The sequence below is a fragment of the Engraulis encrasicolus genome, chromosome 2, assembly GCF_034702125.1.
Source record: "Engraulis encrasicolus isolate BLACKSEA-1 chromosome 2, IST_EnEncr_1.0, whole genome shotgun sequence".
Classification (NCBI taxonomy): Eukaryota; Metazoa; Chordata; class Actinopteri; order Clupeiformes; family Engraulidae; genus Engraulis; species Engraulis encrasicolus.
In genome coordinates this window covers 12,646,663-12,664,912 of record NC_085858.1, presented here as the reverse complement: position 1 = coordinate 12,664,912, position 18,250 = coordinate 12,646,663, and the positions used below count along the sequence as shown (strand labels likewise).

At 42.5% G+C, this 18,250-nt stretch overlaps 2 protein-coding genes and 1 non-coding gene across 3 annotated transcripts; all 3 read right to left on the bottom strand.

The window, feature by feature from the left end:
* Window positions 1-952: 952 nt before the first annotated feature.
* On the bottom strand, window positions 953-3,915 carry rbx1 (ring-box 1, E3 ubiquitin protein ligase). The gene is made up of 5 exons (XM_063222439.1): window positions 3,760-3,915; window positions 2,818-2,896; window positions 2,647-2,717; window positions 1,589-1,674; window positions 953-1,193 (listed from the first exon to the last, which is right to left on the bottom strand). Exons 1-5 carry the CDS (start codon window positions 3,835-3,837, stop codon window positions 1,181-1,183), a joined length of 327 nt encoding a protein of 108 aa, XP_063078509.1. The 5' UTR covers window positions 3,838-3,915; the 3' UTR covers window positions 953-1,180.
* Window positions 3,916-4,080: 165 nt separating this feature from the next.
* On the bottom strand, window positions 4,081-4,152 carry trnaq-cug (transfer RNA glutamine (anticodon CUG)). Its single transcript has one exon. It is a non-coding gene; the product is annotated as a tRNA-Gln (tRNA).
* Window positions 4,153-8,520: 4,368 nt separating this feature from the next.
* Window positions 8,521-17,707, bottom strand: chadla (chondroadherin-like a). Its single transcript, XM_063211672.1, has 9 exons — window positions 17,519-17,707; window positions 16,595-16,789; window positions 14,337-14,638; window positions 13,562-13,767; window positions 12,016-12,326; window positions 11,169-11,472; window positions 10,116-10,504; window positions 9,395-9,561; window positions 8,521-8,885 (listed from the first exon to the last, which is right to left on the bottom strand). Exons 1-9 carry the CDS (start codon window positions 17,705-17,707, stop codon window positions 8,549-8,551), a joined length of 2,400 nt encoding a protein of 799 aa, XP_063067742.1. The 3' UTR covers window positions 8,521-8,548.
* Window positions 17,708-18,250: the final 543 nt, after the last annotated feature.

The window sequence follows — 18,250 nt, the reverse complement described above, 5'->3', positions numbered from 1 at the left end:
TTCCTTACATCTTACACATTTGACCTTATAAGATTGAAACATTTCTGTCCATTTCATATGCACGTCTATGGCGATCCAATTGTGTAGACATTTAAATATTTTTTAACATCTTTTTTAACATCTTAACATGTGTCCATTTCCCGCTGATGCTTTGTAACAGTGGAATATTTGTAAAGTAGTGAAGCGAACCAATAGACTTGAGATTTCAATTGAAATCAAGAAAGAAATTGATCCTATTTATACAGAAAGGGTCTAGGTCCGGATGTCAGGATTACAAGATGAAGTGCAAGTAGCAGTGAACATACAAGCCAGACATGGGCAATTATTTTGGCCCAAGGGCCACATTGGGTTGAGAGTAACAGCCGATGAAATGTATTTAGATAAATTAATACAATAGTCCAGTTTTTCTCAAACTTTTTTTTAGACTAGGCACCCTTTCAATTCATGAAAAATTTCAAGGCACCCCAAACCAACAAGCCGAAACATGGCATCGCATCCGATACCACACAAGCTTAGAAAATTAACACATTTGGAGACGTCACACGACCTACGTCAGACGTTCGAAGTTGCAGCTGACTGGGGCAACCTATATTTACTTTATTGTGAAAGATTCCACTGACTAGCATTAACTTATCAATTTAGACAAATATGTATTATATTACATCATTTATCAGCCACCCTGCAATAGCCAATGCTAATTCACAATTCTGGGTTGCCATTTTAAGAGATGCTGAATGAGAAATGAGTTTGCTCACCTCTGAACTAAGCTGAGCAACTGTTCATGGGTTTGAAAATGTATTGAAGTCAATGTCTGTATATTTAATAATAACTAATATATTCATCATACTTTCATCCATCATGATTGAAACAGCCAGTCAAACTGGCGGAGGTTATCTTAACTCATTATTGAACCACCAGAGATACAAGGAATAAGTGACCAATGAAGCAGAAGGACAGGAACTGTATTTTATTTTACATCGTCATTGCAAGTTTAACTGGAGCCATGTAAAAAGAAAAAAAGAAAAAAAATGAATTCAATCTGAACTCAACAAATGTGGACTATTACGATGCATACCCATTAAAAAAAACGAGTGCTATATCCAAGACGCAAGGTGATGGAAGTCCAGGACAAGTTGCTAGGTCTACCCTTGAAACCTACATCAGCTGCACACATGCTCTTCTAGTGTCCATACCTGTAGAAAGACGAAAACATGTTGTTGATGTACATTCACTTTTTTTAATCAATTATATATATACCCTGTACATTAAATTGTTATCGTTACAGGCACTGTCTCCAGAGATGGGGTGGCATTAAAAGACAGAATTTCAAGACAGGATACATATTGTATTGACATACTAAATAGTCTGAATTAGTTTAATCAAATATCCCTCATTGGACCCTTATTTCCTCGAATGAATCCCCACCAGCAGTACCCTTGTCCCATGGTTTCCACCACTTAAAGCAAAAACTGTTGAACCCCCATGTTTTAGTTTGGTTTAACATAAAGCACACACAATGTGTGACGTGAATAAAAGTCATCCTGCCAAACATTTTGGTGTAAGGGAGGACATGCACAGCCAGACTTACTTTTGGAATTCCCATTCTCTGTTGTCAAGAGGACACACCTGCCGGGTCTTCAACCAGCGGGAAATGCAGTGGAAATGGAAAGCGTGCTGAGAACACAAACAATAAGGAATACAATGGTGTTAATACTCAGACACGATATGAGGCAACAAAAAGTCTCTTGTTGACAAGTTGTTTATGAGCACCCATAATAATCCTTTTACTTTTTATCATCACTGTGTAACCATCAATAATGACAAACAAATCAGCTGATAAACCAACATACAATGTTTTTTTTTTACTTCCTGACATACCTTAAAATTAATGTAAGTAATGTGTCTCTTATCAAACTGTTCAAGCACATCGAGCTGCATGTTTGAGTTGTGCGATAAGCAGTGTTGGGAGGAAGGCATCACAAAAGTAATTATTAAATGTAATGCATTACTTTTTGCTGTACACAGTATGTAAGGCATTATGCAAGAGGTGGAGGGTGGGTAATATATACTAGTTACCACGCAAGTAACTTCTCACATTTTTACTGTAATCTGTTATTTAAGCTATGCAAAAGTAGTGTAGTGTCTTACATTTTAAATATATTAATATCGCAATGTAACGGATGTTACTTTAAAAAGACAGTAACATGTAATCAGTAATGCATTCGTTTTTGAGTAACTTTCCCCAACACTGGTGATGATGTCAATAGTACAATTCAACTACCTGTAAATGATATAGACCAGAGATACAGTAATGTGCTCCAGGCAGGGGAGTTCCAGAGAGCTGGTTCAGTGACTTGCATTGGTATGTCGACTGAAATATAAGTTGACGTTTTTAAAGAAGACAGCGCACCTTTGTTCAGCCAAAATAAACTATACCACTATCTATTGGAGATGTGCAACTCACTCCATATTAAACTGGCCATGGATAGACACTCATCTGTCGACTTGGAGGAAGCGCCTAGCCCTGGTACCTGGCTTTTAACTGGGAAGGCAGTTATGGAGTTGGAACAGTATGATTTCCATGTTTAATGTTCATGTGTGTAGTAGTTGTAGTGTCAGAGGTAAACAGGAGAGACGGTCTCTTACATTGCAAACACCCCAAGCTACTGTGCACTCTTCTGACGTCGCTGAGGCCTGGTTCGCCTGACACTCGATACCTGCAAGAGGTAAAGGTGTTAGTATGTCATACATTACCGACCCCGTCCGATATGTTAAACCAGTTTAATCTTCCAGTCAGCCCTAGAAACTACTACTTACATAAGTCCATGATGTGATTCCTACAGATGGCACAGTTGTCCACAACAATGTCCCAGGCCCACAATGCAACAGCATTCCACTGAAAGAAAAGACACAGTTGTTAATCACACCTATCTGAACATTAAGTAAATATTGTTACTGTGCATCATTTATTATGTCTTGTTTGGCCTTAGGTATGTTAGGGAAAGCCTTCCACTGAAAGGTGTACCGCAAATCTCATAGCAGCTTAGCTGGTGTACAGCTTTGCCCTACATTAATCATGCTAATATGTAATGCCTATGGAACTGGGGTCTGAAATGGTAAGGTGAAAAAATATTCTATCTCGTGTAAAACTATGAAATTGCTAACGTTAACCGGTTAACTAGCAGTCGGTATTTACTAGGGCATACAGACTGAGACTCCCAACGGAGTTCGCTCCCGGACGTGCGGTCCCCGGTGTTTCTATCACTCCCGGACTTGCGGTCCCCACCCGATTATATTTCACGTATTATCATATACTGCCACATACAAGCAATTTAGGGTTAGGTTTAGGTTTAGGTTTAGGTTTAGGGTTAGGTTTAGGGTTAGGGTTAAGGTTAGGGTTAAGGTTAGGGTTAAGGTTAGGGTTAGGTTTAGGGTTAGGGTTAAGGTTAGGGTTAGAAACAAAAAACTAACATCAACAAGATAACTGGCTCCGTAATATGGCGGTGGTACCGTTAGTCTGGCTAGTGGGAGCGAGATGAAATGGGAGTGTAATGAGATGGGAGCGTGAATCTGGGAATCTTTACTAGTAGGCTCCATGGTCAATGAAACGCATACTCACTCTATCCTAGCTAGCTAACTAGAGAGATTAGCTTGGCGGCGGCTGACAATGAGATGGAGTTCAAGACGAATACGTATCCACGAATTACTGAGGGACATATACAACCCCATTATCAATGGTTACTAATAGATTAAAATTACCTTTTTAACTTCAAAACGTTTCTTGCTAGCTCCACTGTTAGTTCCGCTTGGAGTGTCGACATCCATCGCAGCCGCCATGTTTTCTGTGACTTTTCATTTGGCGTGAGGGAGCATGCGCAAAATTAGTAGCGCTAGACGCACAAGCACGCCCTGCTTGCTTCGAACGATGTTCCCCTGAAACATTTATTTGTCATTGGCAATATGCACTTCTATTCGCTTATCCATGTCGTCTACATTTCAGATGCCTTCCATTTATACATGGATATCGAGTTGTATTTTCGCCTTTCAGTGCAATTTTACAAAGACTTGTTAGAAAACATCAGGTTCTACCGAGATTTGAACTCGGATCGCTGGATTCAGAGTCCAGAGTGCTAACCATTACACCATAGAACCTTATGAGCGCAGGGGGTTGGATGTTGCAACATATTAATTACCGGATTGTATGATTACAACGTGTAAGCATTGAAACATCACAGACTGTAAATAAAGTAATCGATATGCAATACCAATAAAAACAGCGGGGTTTTAATCTACCTTTTAACAACAATGCATTTAGCAAAAGGCTGTCATTATGCATCTGGGCAGTGACTGCCATCCTCCAGTTTGTCATGCTTGTGTGGTGTGTGCCAGTTTGTCACCCTGTAGTGATGGATGCCCGAATAGCCATTTTCAAGATTAGGGCTCTATGAAATAAAACAAAATCCTACATTATTCATAGGTCCTAGCTCCTAGTTGTCATTCTGATTATGTTGAATGTTTTCATCTTGTGGTAGTGGTCAGTACAAATGTGGTCAGTACTAGGCCTACAGTTCTGAGGACTACACCCTATTTGATTTGAACACATTTGCAGTTTTTCTATGTATTAAAACAAACGTGCATATCATTTCTTCTTCGTGTCAGTAATTAGATTCATTAGTGTTAGAATTATTAGCATATAGGCTAGCACAATCACTGGACGTGGATAGAACCAAGCATCAAGCCGCAGTGATCACTGGATGGGAATACCCTAGCCCAGGGGTGGGGAACCTTTTTCATTCGAAGGCCACTTCAAATTCATCCGAGAGCCGTAAAAGTCTTCTGATGGCCGTACTATGAACACAAACCAGGATTTCCCCCTTCACTTTAGGCCTAGGCTATATTGAAGGCAGCCACCTTTTAAACAAACACCACCTTCTCTAGGTCCCCTGAATATAACTTAATTGTATTACAAAATATGTCATGTTTCATCATGAATAACATTAAAATGATATAGGGGTCAGCAGGGGTGGAAAAGTAACTTTTTACTTTTACTCAATATTGTACTTGAGTAGCTTTTATGAATACTTTGTACTTTTTAAGTATTTTTTAAAATTAATACTTTTACTTGTACTTGAGTACATTTTGACCCAAGTACTTTACTCAGTTAGACTGGAACCTGGCCTGAGTACTGAGTAAAAAAAAATGACTGAGAGACAAAATGTCATGCACAATAATGCCACAATCCGCCAGAAATGAAAGATTGTGCAGGATGGCACACAGCATTTCCACTATTTTACTATCTTGTATCAATGTATTGGATGATGGCTGGTGCCAAGCAAGAGATAGAGGTTATGGAGGACGATATTCAAGAAAAATAAACATGACATTCTCAAGAGGAAAGCTAATTAAAAGTAACTAAGTACTTTTTACTCAAATTACATTTTAAGTGAAGTACTTTTTACTTTTACTTGAGTAGATTTTTAGATGGGTACTTTTACTTGTACTTGAGTAGAATTTAGGCAAAGTAAAGATACTTTTACTTGAGTACACATTTTCTGTACTCTTTCCACCTCTGGGGGTCAGACAGGGCTGCCAACTGTCAATGAAAAAAATACGGGACACTTCATCGTGGGGGGTCGTCCCCCAGAAAATTTAGCATGCCTTAGATGTAATTTCCTGCATTTTAACGTCCCGTGTCCCGTTTCAGTTCAATACGGAACCCCTTACTTTTATCTCTAAATACGGGACGATTCAGTATTTCAAGGGACGGTTGGCAACCCCCTAGGGCCAGATGAAACGGCCTCGAGACATAGGCCGCAAACGGCCCTCGAGACATAGATTCCCCACCCCTGCTCAAACTCTACTGCATGAGTTTTCAATTTTGGAGGGAAAAAATGTCAACTTATTTTGGGGGTGCTTTGGGGTCCCTGATCATACATAAATAATACAATTTCATTATATCTTTTATTTTTTTAAATCAAATATTGGCTTTTTGCCTCAAGGCAACACTGCATTAAGGGTATAGAAACTGCAAGGTTTTTTTTAGCATTAGTATATATGGAATAATACACAATACACAATATTATCCATGTTTTGACTCTTTTTGTTCAACTAACTGAACAAATGACATTTAAATAACCAGAAAAATTAATTACCATTACATTTCTGATTAGACAATGGGCAGATAAGGATAAAACACCATAATAAAACTATTTCTGAGGTGTGCTTTCTTCTGATACATCTTTATCTGCTTGAACTCCAGTCTCAGAAGGCACTTTCCTTAACAGAAGCATCAGGGACTTATATAAGTACTTTTGATGATGTTTTGTTTGGTTCCATAGACTTCCATTGATACACTTCATATGGCTATACTGTTAAATTACAGTAGGCAATGCAAACACAAAGAAAAAATCCTATGCATTCTCATAATTTACCAAGGCCTAACTATATATGAGCAATATCCTGAAATAGCGTGGACTGTTCCTTTAAATTTCTGCCATCCAATAAATATTATTGACGTTTTCTGCAAAAGGTTTATATAGCTTGGCGGGTTTCCTTGTGTTAAGTGTCTGAGCACTCAGTAACATAGGCCTATATGTGAGTCTGTATTAAAGTTCGGTTTTATTTCAGTATCCATGCCATGTTATTTCACAGCCCAGAAAAGTGCATGTCATATTGTTGAGAGAATAATTTACAGATGCACAACTTGTCATAAATAAACCAACATACTGTTTATACATCCTCCATACGAGGTTTCACAAATACAAAGAATTAATGCTAATGTTCAAATAAGATCATATAAGGAATGCACAGAATAGGCCAACAACAAAATATTCTGGTATATCTCTAAGTCTGTGGTAGGGCCTACATACTTGTATCTACAGTGAGTCCAATATGTATTTGATCCCTTGCTGATTTTGTTGGTTTGCCTACTAACAAAGACATGATCAGTCAATAAATGTTATGATAATATGTATTCTAATATGGAGAGACAGAATATCAAAAAGAAAATCCAGAAATTAACTGAAGAGAATATATTTTAATTTATTTCCATTTCATCGAGCAAAATAAGTATTTGATCCCCTGACAACTGATTACAGTTCCGGGCCCACAGACCAGATGGGCACTTCCGATCAACTTGTCATCTGAATTAAAGACACCTGTACACACTAACATGCATAAAAGACACATTGAATCAGCAGAATCAGTCCATAGTATGTCATACGAGTATGAGTGATGATATCATATGAGTGAATCAGTCACACTCCAACCTCACCAGTATGGGAAAGACCAAAGAGTGGTCAAATGATATCAGGGACACGATTTTAGACCTGAACAAAGATTAAATGGGCTGCAAAGCCACAAGAAAGAGACTGAGTATTAATGACCCAGCTGTTGATGCATTTCTGCCAAAATGTGAGGAATACAAAATGACTATCCATCAGCCTGTCTGGTGTTCTATACAAGATTTGACCTTTTGTAGGGATTTGATAATCATGAGAACAGAAATAAATCACCCTAGAGCTGTACGGGATGAACTGGGCAATGATATCAAAGCTACTGGGACCAAAATCACTGAGAAAACTACTGGTAGCACTTAATGCCACAGAGGTTTAAAATACTGTACTGCACACATGGTACCTCTACTTCAGAAGGAACCTGTGCAGTCCCACTTGAGGTTTGCCAAGGGACATCAGACTGGTTTAGGATATGATAAGGAGGTGCTGTAGTCAGATGAAACCAAAATCAAGCTGTTTGGCATTATCACAATTCAATGTGTTTTGAGAAAGAGCACTGCTGTCTATGATCCCAAGAACACCCTCCTCACCATCATGCATGAAAGTGGTATCATTATGGTTTGAGGGTGTTTGTCTGGCCAAGGCACAGGACAACTTCACATCGTCAACGAATGGATGAAGGGAGACATGTAATGTGCAATCCTGAGTGCAAACGTCCTTCCCTCCACCACTACACTGAAGGGTGGGCTATTTTTGGATCTCCCAACATGACAATAATACACAACATACAGTCAAAGAAACGAAGGAGTGGCTCAATAAGAAGCATATTAAAGTCGTGAAGTGGCTAGAGAGTCTCCAAATATTAACCCTATAGTATTTCTATGGAGAGAACTGAACCTCCCATTTACCAAGCTACAGCCACAAACGATTAATGTTTTAGAGATAATGTGCAAAGAAAAATGGGCAAAAATATGTTCTACTATATGCACAAACATTGTCATCAACTAAAAGAAGCATCTGACCTCAGTGCTAGATAACTAGGACTTTGCCACAAAGCACTTTATCTTCTTTTGCTAGAGGGGTCAAATACTTATTGGCATAAATTAAATACAAATAAATTAAAATATATTATTTTAAGTTATTCTCTGGAATTTCTTTTTGATATTCTGTCTCTCCATGTTTGAATACATATTATCATAAATTTATACACTGATCATGTCTTTATTAGTGGGCAAACCGGCAAAATCAGCAAGGGATCAAATACATATTGGACTCACTGTATCTGTCTTTCTGTCAATCTCGAGACCAAAGAATTACTCTTTTTCATTCTTTTTTTCGTTCTTTTTTGTCTTCTTGCTTTTTTTGCCTTCTTTAGGAAGCACAGATGGCCTTGGTCTTTCCAGGGGTTTGGCTTTGGCTTTGGCTTTTGATGGCTTTGGCTTGACACCTTCCAGGAGTGCAGGCTTTGGTTTGATTTTCTTCGGTGCCTTGACTGGACTGCTGTCTTCAGTAGCAGGAGGCGTAGTAGGGCTTGGCTCTTCGTTTCCAGGACATGTTTGGAAAACAGACACCTCCTTCACACTCTGCCCTTGAATATCGCCTGGCCCGCCGCAGGTTGCAGACACCTTGACGCTCATGCTGTCGATTAACCTGAAAAGAAGCATGCGGATGCATTACGGATATCATAGTTATTCACATCTTAAATTTAATTTAATGCAAAGCATTATTATCACCAAATTCAGCCTTTATTACAGACAGGACAGTGAAGGGCGACAGAAAGCGAATGTGGAGAGAGAGACAGGGTAGGGGCGGCAAATGACCCAGGCCGGATTCAAACCCTGGGTGCAACCTTTAGGCATGCAAGCCCAAATGTGGGTGTTTAGTGCGCTGCGCCACAGCACGCCCTATGGTCACCAAATTCATGTCATGGCTGCTACACAGAGATCTGGGAGCTATAACGATGAATAACCTGAGCTCAGAAGCTACTATCCAACACTATGTGTGGCCTACTTCAGATCGTTTACCTTTTGAGAGGATGTTTCAGTAATTAGCTCCTGGTTTGGCTGGAACAAATGTGACATTCTGAAATGTTGTAACCTCTAAAGCCTGGTTGCCATCTCATCTGATCTACTGTAGTATGTGGCCCTTTGGCAACTTACTTGCGTAGCGGTGCGAGACTACAGTCACATTGCAGCGGGTTGTCAGCCAGGTTCACTGACTGCAGTCCAGTGAGGGCACTCAGGCTGGGCACACTCTCCAGCTGGTTTCCTCCCAGTGAGAGGGTGAGCAGCCCTGATCCCAGACCAGCCAGCGAGTCCTTAGACATCTGCACAGCAGGGAAGGTCGTGTTCGCCATTAACAAAACACACAAATAAATACAGTACATAAAGGCACACACAAAGACAGATTCGGCTTGCAAGATGAGATCTATCTATCTGGAGCAATTGAGGCCGAATCCAAAGAGTTGTAAGCCACTAGACAACTTCTTGAACTTGATAGATGTTTTTTTTTCCATATACCATCAAGTTTTAAAAAGTCAATTTCACTCTACAACCAAGCTATCTGGATAACATGACCTGGATAAATGAGAATCTTCAGTGACAATGAGGCTGAATGTTGTTATATTATGTGAAAATGTACATTATGTACAGTATAAGTAACGGATTATGTTTGTTCAGTGCTCTGGCTCAAAGAGTAGAGGTGTGTTTAGGGGTTTAAGGGTTTGTTATGAGCTGAGGTTTTAGCATACATGTAGCACACAGTAGTATGCTACTGTGTAAACTAAACACAGAGTAAGACCAGCACAATGATTGTTAAATTCAAAACGTTGAATTAAGGCTGCAAAATTGACTGATAAGGGTTTTTTTCACGTGCTCCCACCTTCGCTAGACCAGTGCCGTCCATGTACAGGTGCTGCAGACTCTCAGCCACAGGGAGGAAAGCCTTGGGCCCCACCCAGCGGATGGCATTCCCCGACAAGCGCAGCTCTCGCAGGAGGTGGTCATCTCCAAAGGCCTTGGTGGGAACCTCTGTCAGCTTGTTGTCCCCCAAGTCCAGTTTTTCCAGGTGAGGCGCCGGCTCGAAAGCGTTTGGTGCCACGGACTCGATGGTGTTGTTGGCCAGGTGCAGCGCCCTGAGCATGCTGACGGGGGACAGCATGGCAGCCGGCTCCAGCCTGGAGATGGCGTTGCGGTCCAGGTGCAGCTCCAGCAGGCTGGGCATGGGCGTCAATGTGGCCACCGAGGGGAACTCCAGCAGACGGTTACCCTCTAAAAGAAAAAGGAGAAGGAGAAATAACAGTGACATGATTATGTTCAAATCAAAATCTAGGCAAAGCAACACAAGTTTAGTGCATGCTATTTTTTAAGTTAAAGATTTTTATTTAAAAGTTAAAATATAATAAAATATTTAGAAAATAATTTCGAGAAACCATCTGAGAACAGCTTTGTCTTAAGCTGCACTAACACTACAGTATACAAGCATTGGATTGTAACTAATTAATCCATTTTGCCCATCACTGCCGAGGTCACAGTGTACTACCTAGGTGGAGGTAGTTGGTCTGCGGGGCGGTACAGAGTATTGCCTAGATCAGTGGTTCTTAACCTGGGGTGCGGGCACCCCCTGGGGGTGCACCAGAGATTTCAGGGGGTGCACCGAGTTTTGTTTGTGTTGAGGTTGTGACAAAAATTCTGCAAGCAAACATTATAATCAGGCCCTCAAGCAAAGTAATTAATCACTTAAATCATGTTTAGTGGGTATTGAAGTATTGGTTGGGGGTGCTCAGCTTGTCTTGAGCGCAGGTAAGGGGGTGCTTCAAGAAAAAAAGGTTAAGAACCACTGGCCTAGATGGAGGTACTTGATCTGCGGGGTGGTAGCCTATAGTGTATTACAACGGTGGAGGTAGTTGGTCTGTGGGGCGGTACAGTGCATTACCTAGATGGAGATAGTTGATCTGCGGGGCGCCGGCGAAGGTATCTGGCTCCAGGCTGGTGAGGTCGTTGTCGGACAGGTAGAGGTAGAGCAGGGTCTTCATGCCGCGGAACGCGCCGGACTCGATCTCGCGGATCTTGCACTGGTCCAGGCGCAGCGAGACCACGTCGGCCAGGCCGCGGAAGCTGTTGGTGGGCAGGTTGTGGAAGTGGTTGGCCCTCAGGTCCAGCAGGCTGGTGTTCTTGAGGAAGCCTGAGGGGACTTTGGTGTGGCCTCTGCCCTCACAGGTGGCATGTTGAGCTTCCGGCTAAAATAGGATAGAATACATTATTATTGCCACCATGAAAACCACCTTTTGTCTTACAGTATTAAAACATAAATAAACATTCATTCCATTGCCAAAAACAAACATACATAAACAGAAAATGGCATCTACCCCTTCCCTCTAGCCACCCTTCCCAGCATACACATCATACATGATATATACATACAAGTCTAGCGTGAGAGAGAAAGGGGTAAGGATAACTTTGAAGAGAAAGATAGTCATAGGGCTTATTACTGTATGGCAAGTCCGTAGCCCCGCTTTCATTTCTTATTCCTAATTGTATTGGGAGGTGCACGTTTTGGCTAACAACAGTGCACCTGTTCTTTTTCTTGGTTTTTTATACCACAGAAAATTAGGATAATTTCAGAACTCAACAGCTTAAAGCAACACTAAGTAGTTTTTTTTTTTTTTTGTTTTTTTTTTAAAGCTTGGAAATAGGGAAGCCACCAAAGAGGAGATGTGCTTTATTGTTGCTCTACTGAAATACATCACAGCTTTCTACCCCTCTTCCATCCTGAACCTCACCGCACAGTCACAGTCGTCTGGGCAGTTTTCACTTTTCTTGGGTTTGGTGGCGGATGGCTCCTGTGCCCCAGCCACAGCCACAGACGCCTCCGTCTCCTCCAGCTCCTCCTTAGTCAGGCCCTCCCGGCCCCGGCAGCGCAGGTCCGCTGGCTCCACCGCCGCCAGAGGCTCGTCGGAGAGATGCGGAGGTCCAGCGCAAGCCCCCAGCAGCTGGATGTGGCCCTCCTGGGCCCACTCCCGCAGGGGCCGCAGGTGGCAGTTGCAGTACATGGGGTTGGCCGTCAGGTTGAGCATGGACAACTCCTTGGGGCCTATAATGAAAAAAGACTGTCACTGGATCTCAAATGGTGCACTTGTGCACTTCAGTGTTCATGTTTCAGTGCGTATGGCGCATTAGTTACGCACTGAAACATAGTGCCCGAAGTGCACAAGTGCGCCATTTGAGATCCAGCATGTATGTTGTGAAACTGCACTATAACCTCTCACACACACACACACACACACACACACACACACACACACACACACACACACACACACACACACACACACACACACACACACACACACACACACACACACACACACACAAGAAACGAATTACTGGGCCCACTCCCGCAGGGACCGCAGGGCCTGCAGGCGGCAGTTGCAGTAGATGGCTGTCAGGTTGAGCACGACAACTCTTTGGGGCCATCAGAACAATCAAGAGACTGTATGTTGTGAAACTGAACTGTGACCTCACCTCACACACACATTTCTTATTACATATTGATGTTGGCTATGATTATGTCCTCTTTTGAAAGTCGCTTTGGTTATAAAGCGTCTGCCAAATGCAATGTAATGTAATGTAATATTAAGGCAAGATTACAGGTTTTGCATGAAAATGAGGCTCAATGCCAATTGTTTGCTGAAAATACTGAACTACATCATTGCTATGACATTAGTCGGTCTTGAGTAACAGAATATGACCTAGTCATTACCATTTTGGTACCAACAACAGGCATGACATTACATTACATTATATTACAGTGCATCAAGGACATAATCATAGCCAACATCACTAGCAGATACAAAGTGCACCGGTAATATACAGAACAACAAGTGCAGATGCAAAGAAGGGTTAGTTAGGGTTTTTTTAGAGGATTAACCTCATAGATTCTATGATATTTTTTCACAGGGAACTAGACGTTTGGTGTCTAGTTCAATATCTCCTGTCCTCTTCCTTGTGCTTGTGGTATCGTGATCATCATCGATAACATACATTTAATTCAATATTTCTTATTTATTTGCAATTGGAATATTGAATGGGGAAAAGTCCCCCAAAACTGTGTGACTAGGATGACAGTGGGGAAATGTTCTTACTTTCTCTACAGAGGCAGGGCATCAGCGAAGTGCGAGGACAGGGGTTTAGATATGAGGATTGGTCCTTTGACTGCCCTGCAATTGACTCAGTTCAGCTGCTCGCCCTCTGGTGGGCATCTGAAACGTTGCAACTAAAGGATGTGCACTTGGCGGCGGTGTTCTGGCTAAAAGTATTGCTGCTTGCCTGAGATGGGCTCTATGGAGCGGAGCTGGTTGTGGCTGAGATCCAGATGGGAGAGGAGGGGTGCGTGGATGAGAGCCGTGTTGGACAGGTCCTGCAGAGACATGTGGTCCAGGGACAGGTGTGTGAGTTTGGACATGGAGACTGCCTCCTCTCCCAGGTAGATCATCGGGTTGTGACTCATCTCCAGATGGGTCACTTCAACCAATCTGCACACAAGTCCAATGAACAATGAGCATTCATTATTGCTACCAACTGTGTATGTACACAACAGGATGACTTCATGCTAACTAATTTGCACTGATTTACACACCTGACATGAACCTGACCCAACATGGTACCTTAATGTTGTCTTTGTAAGAAAATAATCAAATGTCATCAGAGGGTAACAAAATGTGTTATTTTGCTACAATGACTCATAAGAGGGCGATATTAATATTGAATGAACACCACTTACCTGATTTCATATTCAAGGCACCAATTCTCCATTCATTGTCATCAGGTTAACAAAACATGCTTGTCTGATATAATTATTCCACTTACTACAATAAATTAGCATTCATCAGCACAAGAGTAGGTAGAGCACTACTAGTATCCCTCAAAATCAACTGGTGGTCTTAGAGGGTGCAATGTTCCAAGAAGAAAGAAAGAAAAGCATTTGCACACATTTGCTTTTTTTTTACAACTTCTCCAATCAAATTTAGTGCGTGGACCAAGGATATATCCCCCCTCTGTCTTTTATTAACAGCAGTATTGATATTGGGCAAACGGTGGGCACCTGGTCATGGTCTGCGTGGGGAAGAACTGCAGCTCGTTGTGGTCCAGGCTGAGGCGCGTGAGGGTGAAGAGGCTGGCGAAGGCCTCCGTGGCCAGGTTGTTGAGGGCGTTGTGGCTGAGCTTCAGCCACTGGATGTTGAGCAGGCCCTGGAAGACCATGTTGGGCAGGTAGACCAGGCGGTTGTGGGCCAGGGAGAGCAGGTTGAGGGAGCCCACCTGGGTGAAGGCCCCCGGCCGGATCTCCTCCACGCGGTTATGGTCCAGGATCAGCTGCTTCAGGGACAGCAGCCCGTCAAACGACTCCTGGTGGCGCACATGTATGCAGATAGTGGCAGACAGGCCTCTGTAAGTTGGATCTCATTTGGAATATGAGCATAAATGACAATGGATAAAATTACTCTGACACACACTTTGACATGAAATGTCATGCTGCTGTTTCAGGGAGAACAGGCCATCAAAGCACACCTGTTGCCATGACATAAAACTGAGCTAAATACAACTTCTCATCAGTGTGTTTAATTTTGCACAAGCATCATTAAAATGTATTTAATTGTGCTGACTCTAGAATGTGAAATGCCATACAGCACTTTTTGATACAAGTAGGTTTTTCAAGACATGCCTGAGTTCCTTAATAATTTTAATTTGGACATTGGATTTCAATTGCAGACACTACGACAGAAAATGTCATATTGCTACCTTAGGGAGAACAGGCCATCACCTGTTGGGTCAAGTGCAAGTTGTGCATGACATAATGCAGAGTTCACTATAGGTAATACAACTTCTCAACAGAGGGTGTGTTTAATTCATCATGAGCATCATTAGCCTTGGTCTCATTGCAGGGCCAGCCCCGGGCTGGCCCGGACAAAAGGGGGCTGACGGTGATCTCATCAAAAGGGGGCTAGGTGCTAAAGATGGCCGCCGGGCCAGGTTGTGGGGCTAAGGGCCGATTTCCCTGGCCCGTCGAATTCGATGGGCCAGCAAGCACCGCCGAGGCTCGGAGGCGGGGTCAACCTCTGTGTAAAAATGTGGCTGCATGGGGGACTTATCGCTAAATTCTGGGCAAATTATGGTTAAGCATTAGTTTGGGGTGTTTGGCTTTCTTATGGCATAATTTCATAAGATGCAACCTTGGCACTTCTGTTTGTGTTTTTAAAGTTATTTAGTCAACATAACTTTTTTGTTGTTATCGGATCATGGGCACCACTACACTTAAACTTGGGATGTCATAGCTAAGTCATGTCGGCTTTTTTCTGCTTTTAGCCGCCAACTCTTGTGCCATTATCGTGATTTGGCATGCTTTCCACTGGACACCAATAAAAAGTGTCTCACAAATACTCACACATGACATTTATGTCGGCTTATTTAGCTTTTGCGCTATTATCGCCGAAGGTCTGGTAGGCTATATCGCACGTTTCAGACTGATCGCCAAACACAGTTTGAAATTTACACAAGGGCTTTAATGTCAAATGGATGGAAATAACATGAATGAATAGACAGGTGGCACGCCGCAACGAGGGGGTGTGTCGCTATGTCCGGGGCTCATAATTTTCTATAGCAACTGATGAAGGTGCTATGTCTCAGGGATTTGGTCTCCTTTCACATGGTAACTTATTCAATTACCTGCACATTCATGTCTCGCTATGTCCGGGGCTCATGCTTCTGTGCGCGATTGGGGGGATTAACTGGGCATGTTCGCACGTCTCCTTCTGTTCACTCTCAGTTGTCGAGCTGCTCGTATTTTCATGCGTCTTTGTCTTCTTAACATGCGCTGCGTCCCATACAGCTTCTGAATCGACAACTTTGCCATGTAATAAAACTGTTCTTGAAAGGCAAGCCATTGTCTTTGCAGTTCTTGTCGTCTTTGTCCGTAGGCTACGAGCCAAACGGCGACCTGCTCCAGCAGAGTTTGCTCCATTTTATTCTCCTTCTTTGTCGTTGTTCTGTTGTTGTCCTTCTGTGATTTGGGGCGAAAGTGGGCTGTGCCCGACTGACGTTTCACAAACAAGGCGTGTACCTGAATGTGCCTGGGGTCGGCTATGAGTCCGATCAGGCAAAAAATGGCCCGGGCCGGCAGCTCCGAGCCGGCCACTCTCCTGAGCCCCGGGCGGCCCCGGGCCGCTGAAGCGCGGCTAATGAGACCAAGGCTATTGAAGCTGATGTAGATTTACAGACACTACAACATGAAGTGACATGCATTTGTTGAGCAAGTGTTGCAACACTTAAAACAATAAAGGAAAACAGTTCGACAGTGTCACACACCTGATAGAGAACATCGATATTGTTGTGCGCAAGGTTAAGATGGACAAGGCGTCCGAGTCCACGGAAGGCTCCTTCTCGCACTGAGCGGATATTTGAGGCCTGCAGGTTGAGATGGGTGAGGTAGGGGGTGTGCAGAAAAGCCCCTCTGGGCAACTCCTGCAGGTTATTCTTCCTCAAATCCAACTTCACCGTTATCTGTTAAGGTAATGGACAGTAACAGGGTAAGGTTCAGACACCCCCATTTCAACAGTGGGGCCGGGACCCCATGTGGGGTCCCCTGAAATGTCTAGGAGTGAAAAAAACAATACTAATTATTACAATTATTAGTAATTATTACTAATTGTAACATAAAAACTAGAAAATATTTGGACTGAAATGTCTCATATAATATTAGACTTAAATAAATATCTATAGGTTTAATAGCCCACTGTGCATATCAGTCATGTGATTTATCTATTTATTTTTGTGGTTGCTAAAACAGGTGAATGGAGTCCCCAGAAATTGGTGGGGTGCTAAAAATAGGGCCCTGGGCTGAAACAGGTTGGGAATCACTGCCTGCTGTACAATCCATATCCTTGTGGGAAAACCCTTCTTGTTGTACCATGTTATACCTACAGTTTTAGTGCAAAATCAATGCAGTATTACTGCAGTTTTAGGCAGTGAAAAGCAGTATCTGAGACATGAAAATACATCATTATACAAAATTGTGGACACAAAATATTGCAGTAGCCTACTTTGGAGAAAAAAACAGTCGCCTATTACTGCTACAGCTTTCCCAAACTGTGCAGCTGATACAATAATTTAAAAAAAAAAAAATACAGTAGGCCTAGGCCTATGGGCAAATGACCAAAAAGGTGTTTAGATAGTGATTGTTTCAATACGATTGTCGCGCACTGATACAGGTCGGTCACCTCTCTGCCTTACCTCATCTATTGTAGGGGGGACTTGAGTCAGATTTTTGTTAACGCAGGCAACGGTGAGTTTCCTCGGGTCACAGGAGCATGGACGAGTGCATTTTCCAGAAAGGCCCAAATGAGCAGCAATTAAGAGCAGCAGCACAGTGACTTTCCATCCGCGTATGGACGCGCACATCTGTGCATATGAAACAGGCATAGGCGTGATTATTTTGTTCTTTTCTTATGCATTTAAGGACAGCACTTCGGCGCCAAATCAGAAACACGTCTAAATGTAGGCTATATGCCTAGACAAATATGTAGTCATTGTTATTTGTCCAACCAATCGCCAATAGCCTACCTGTAGGATATGCCAACTTACCTTTTACAGCCCGCACTTAGCCTATCTTTAGGATGACACAATCAAATGAGTGTTCTTTGATCACCTAATTTTACGCGTTACACCAACGATTCTCTATTCTAAATTATGCATTTAAACCGTCTCTGGTTACACGTTAGAAGGAAGCGCACAATCCAGGTTAATGTTTTGTCCGGTGCATTCAGTTGATCTTGTCTGGTCTTCCACACAGAAAAAACTTAACTGCTTTAACGGCGAGGTATCTGCAAGCATGGCTTTGATACATTCTTCTGCCCTGACCCCTGCTCCCTCAGTCAGCCCTTTTTGTTTTAGCACCTGGGCCACAAATTTCCCCACCGTTGGAACCTCTGAGAACAAACCATTGGTAAGAAGAACAATAACCAT

Coding starts and splice junctions, on each gene's coding strand:
- rbx1 (XM_063222439.1), bottom strand. CDS start 3,837: ATGGCGGCTGCGATGGATGTCGACACTCCAAGCGGAACTAACAGTGGA. Junction 2,897..3,759: donor AACGTTTTGAAGTTAAAAAG/GTAATTTTAATC, acceptor CTTTTCTTTCAG/TGGAATGCTGTTGCATTGTG. Junction 2,718..2,817: donor GAATCACATCATGGACTTAT/GTAAGTAGTAGT, acceptor TACCTCTTGCAG/GTATCGAGTGTCAGGCGAAC.
- chadla (XM_063211672.1), bottom strand. CDS start 17,707: ATGCCTGTTTCATATGCACAGATGTGCGCGTCCATACGCGGATGGAAA. Junction 10,505..11,168: donor GATCAACTATCTCCATCTAG/GTAATGCACTGT, acceptor TTTTTCTTTTAG/AGGGTAACCGTCTGCTGGAG. Junction 8,886..9,394: donor AGTCTCGCACCGCTACGCAA/GTAAGTTGCCAA, acceptor GCTTCTTTTCAG/GTTAATCGACAGCATGAGCG.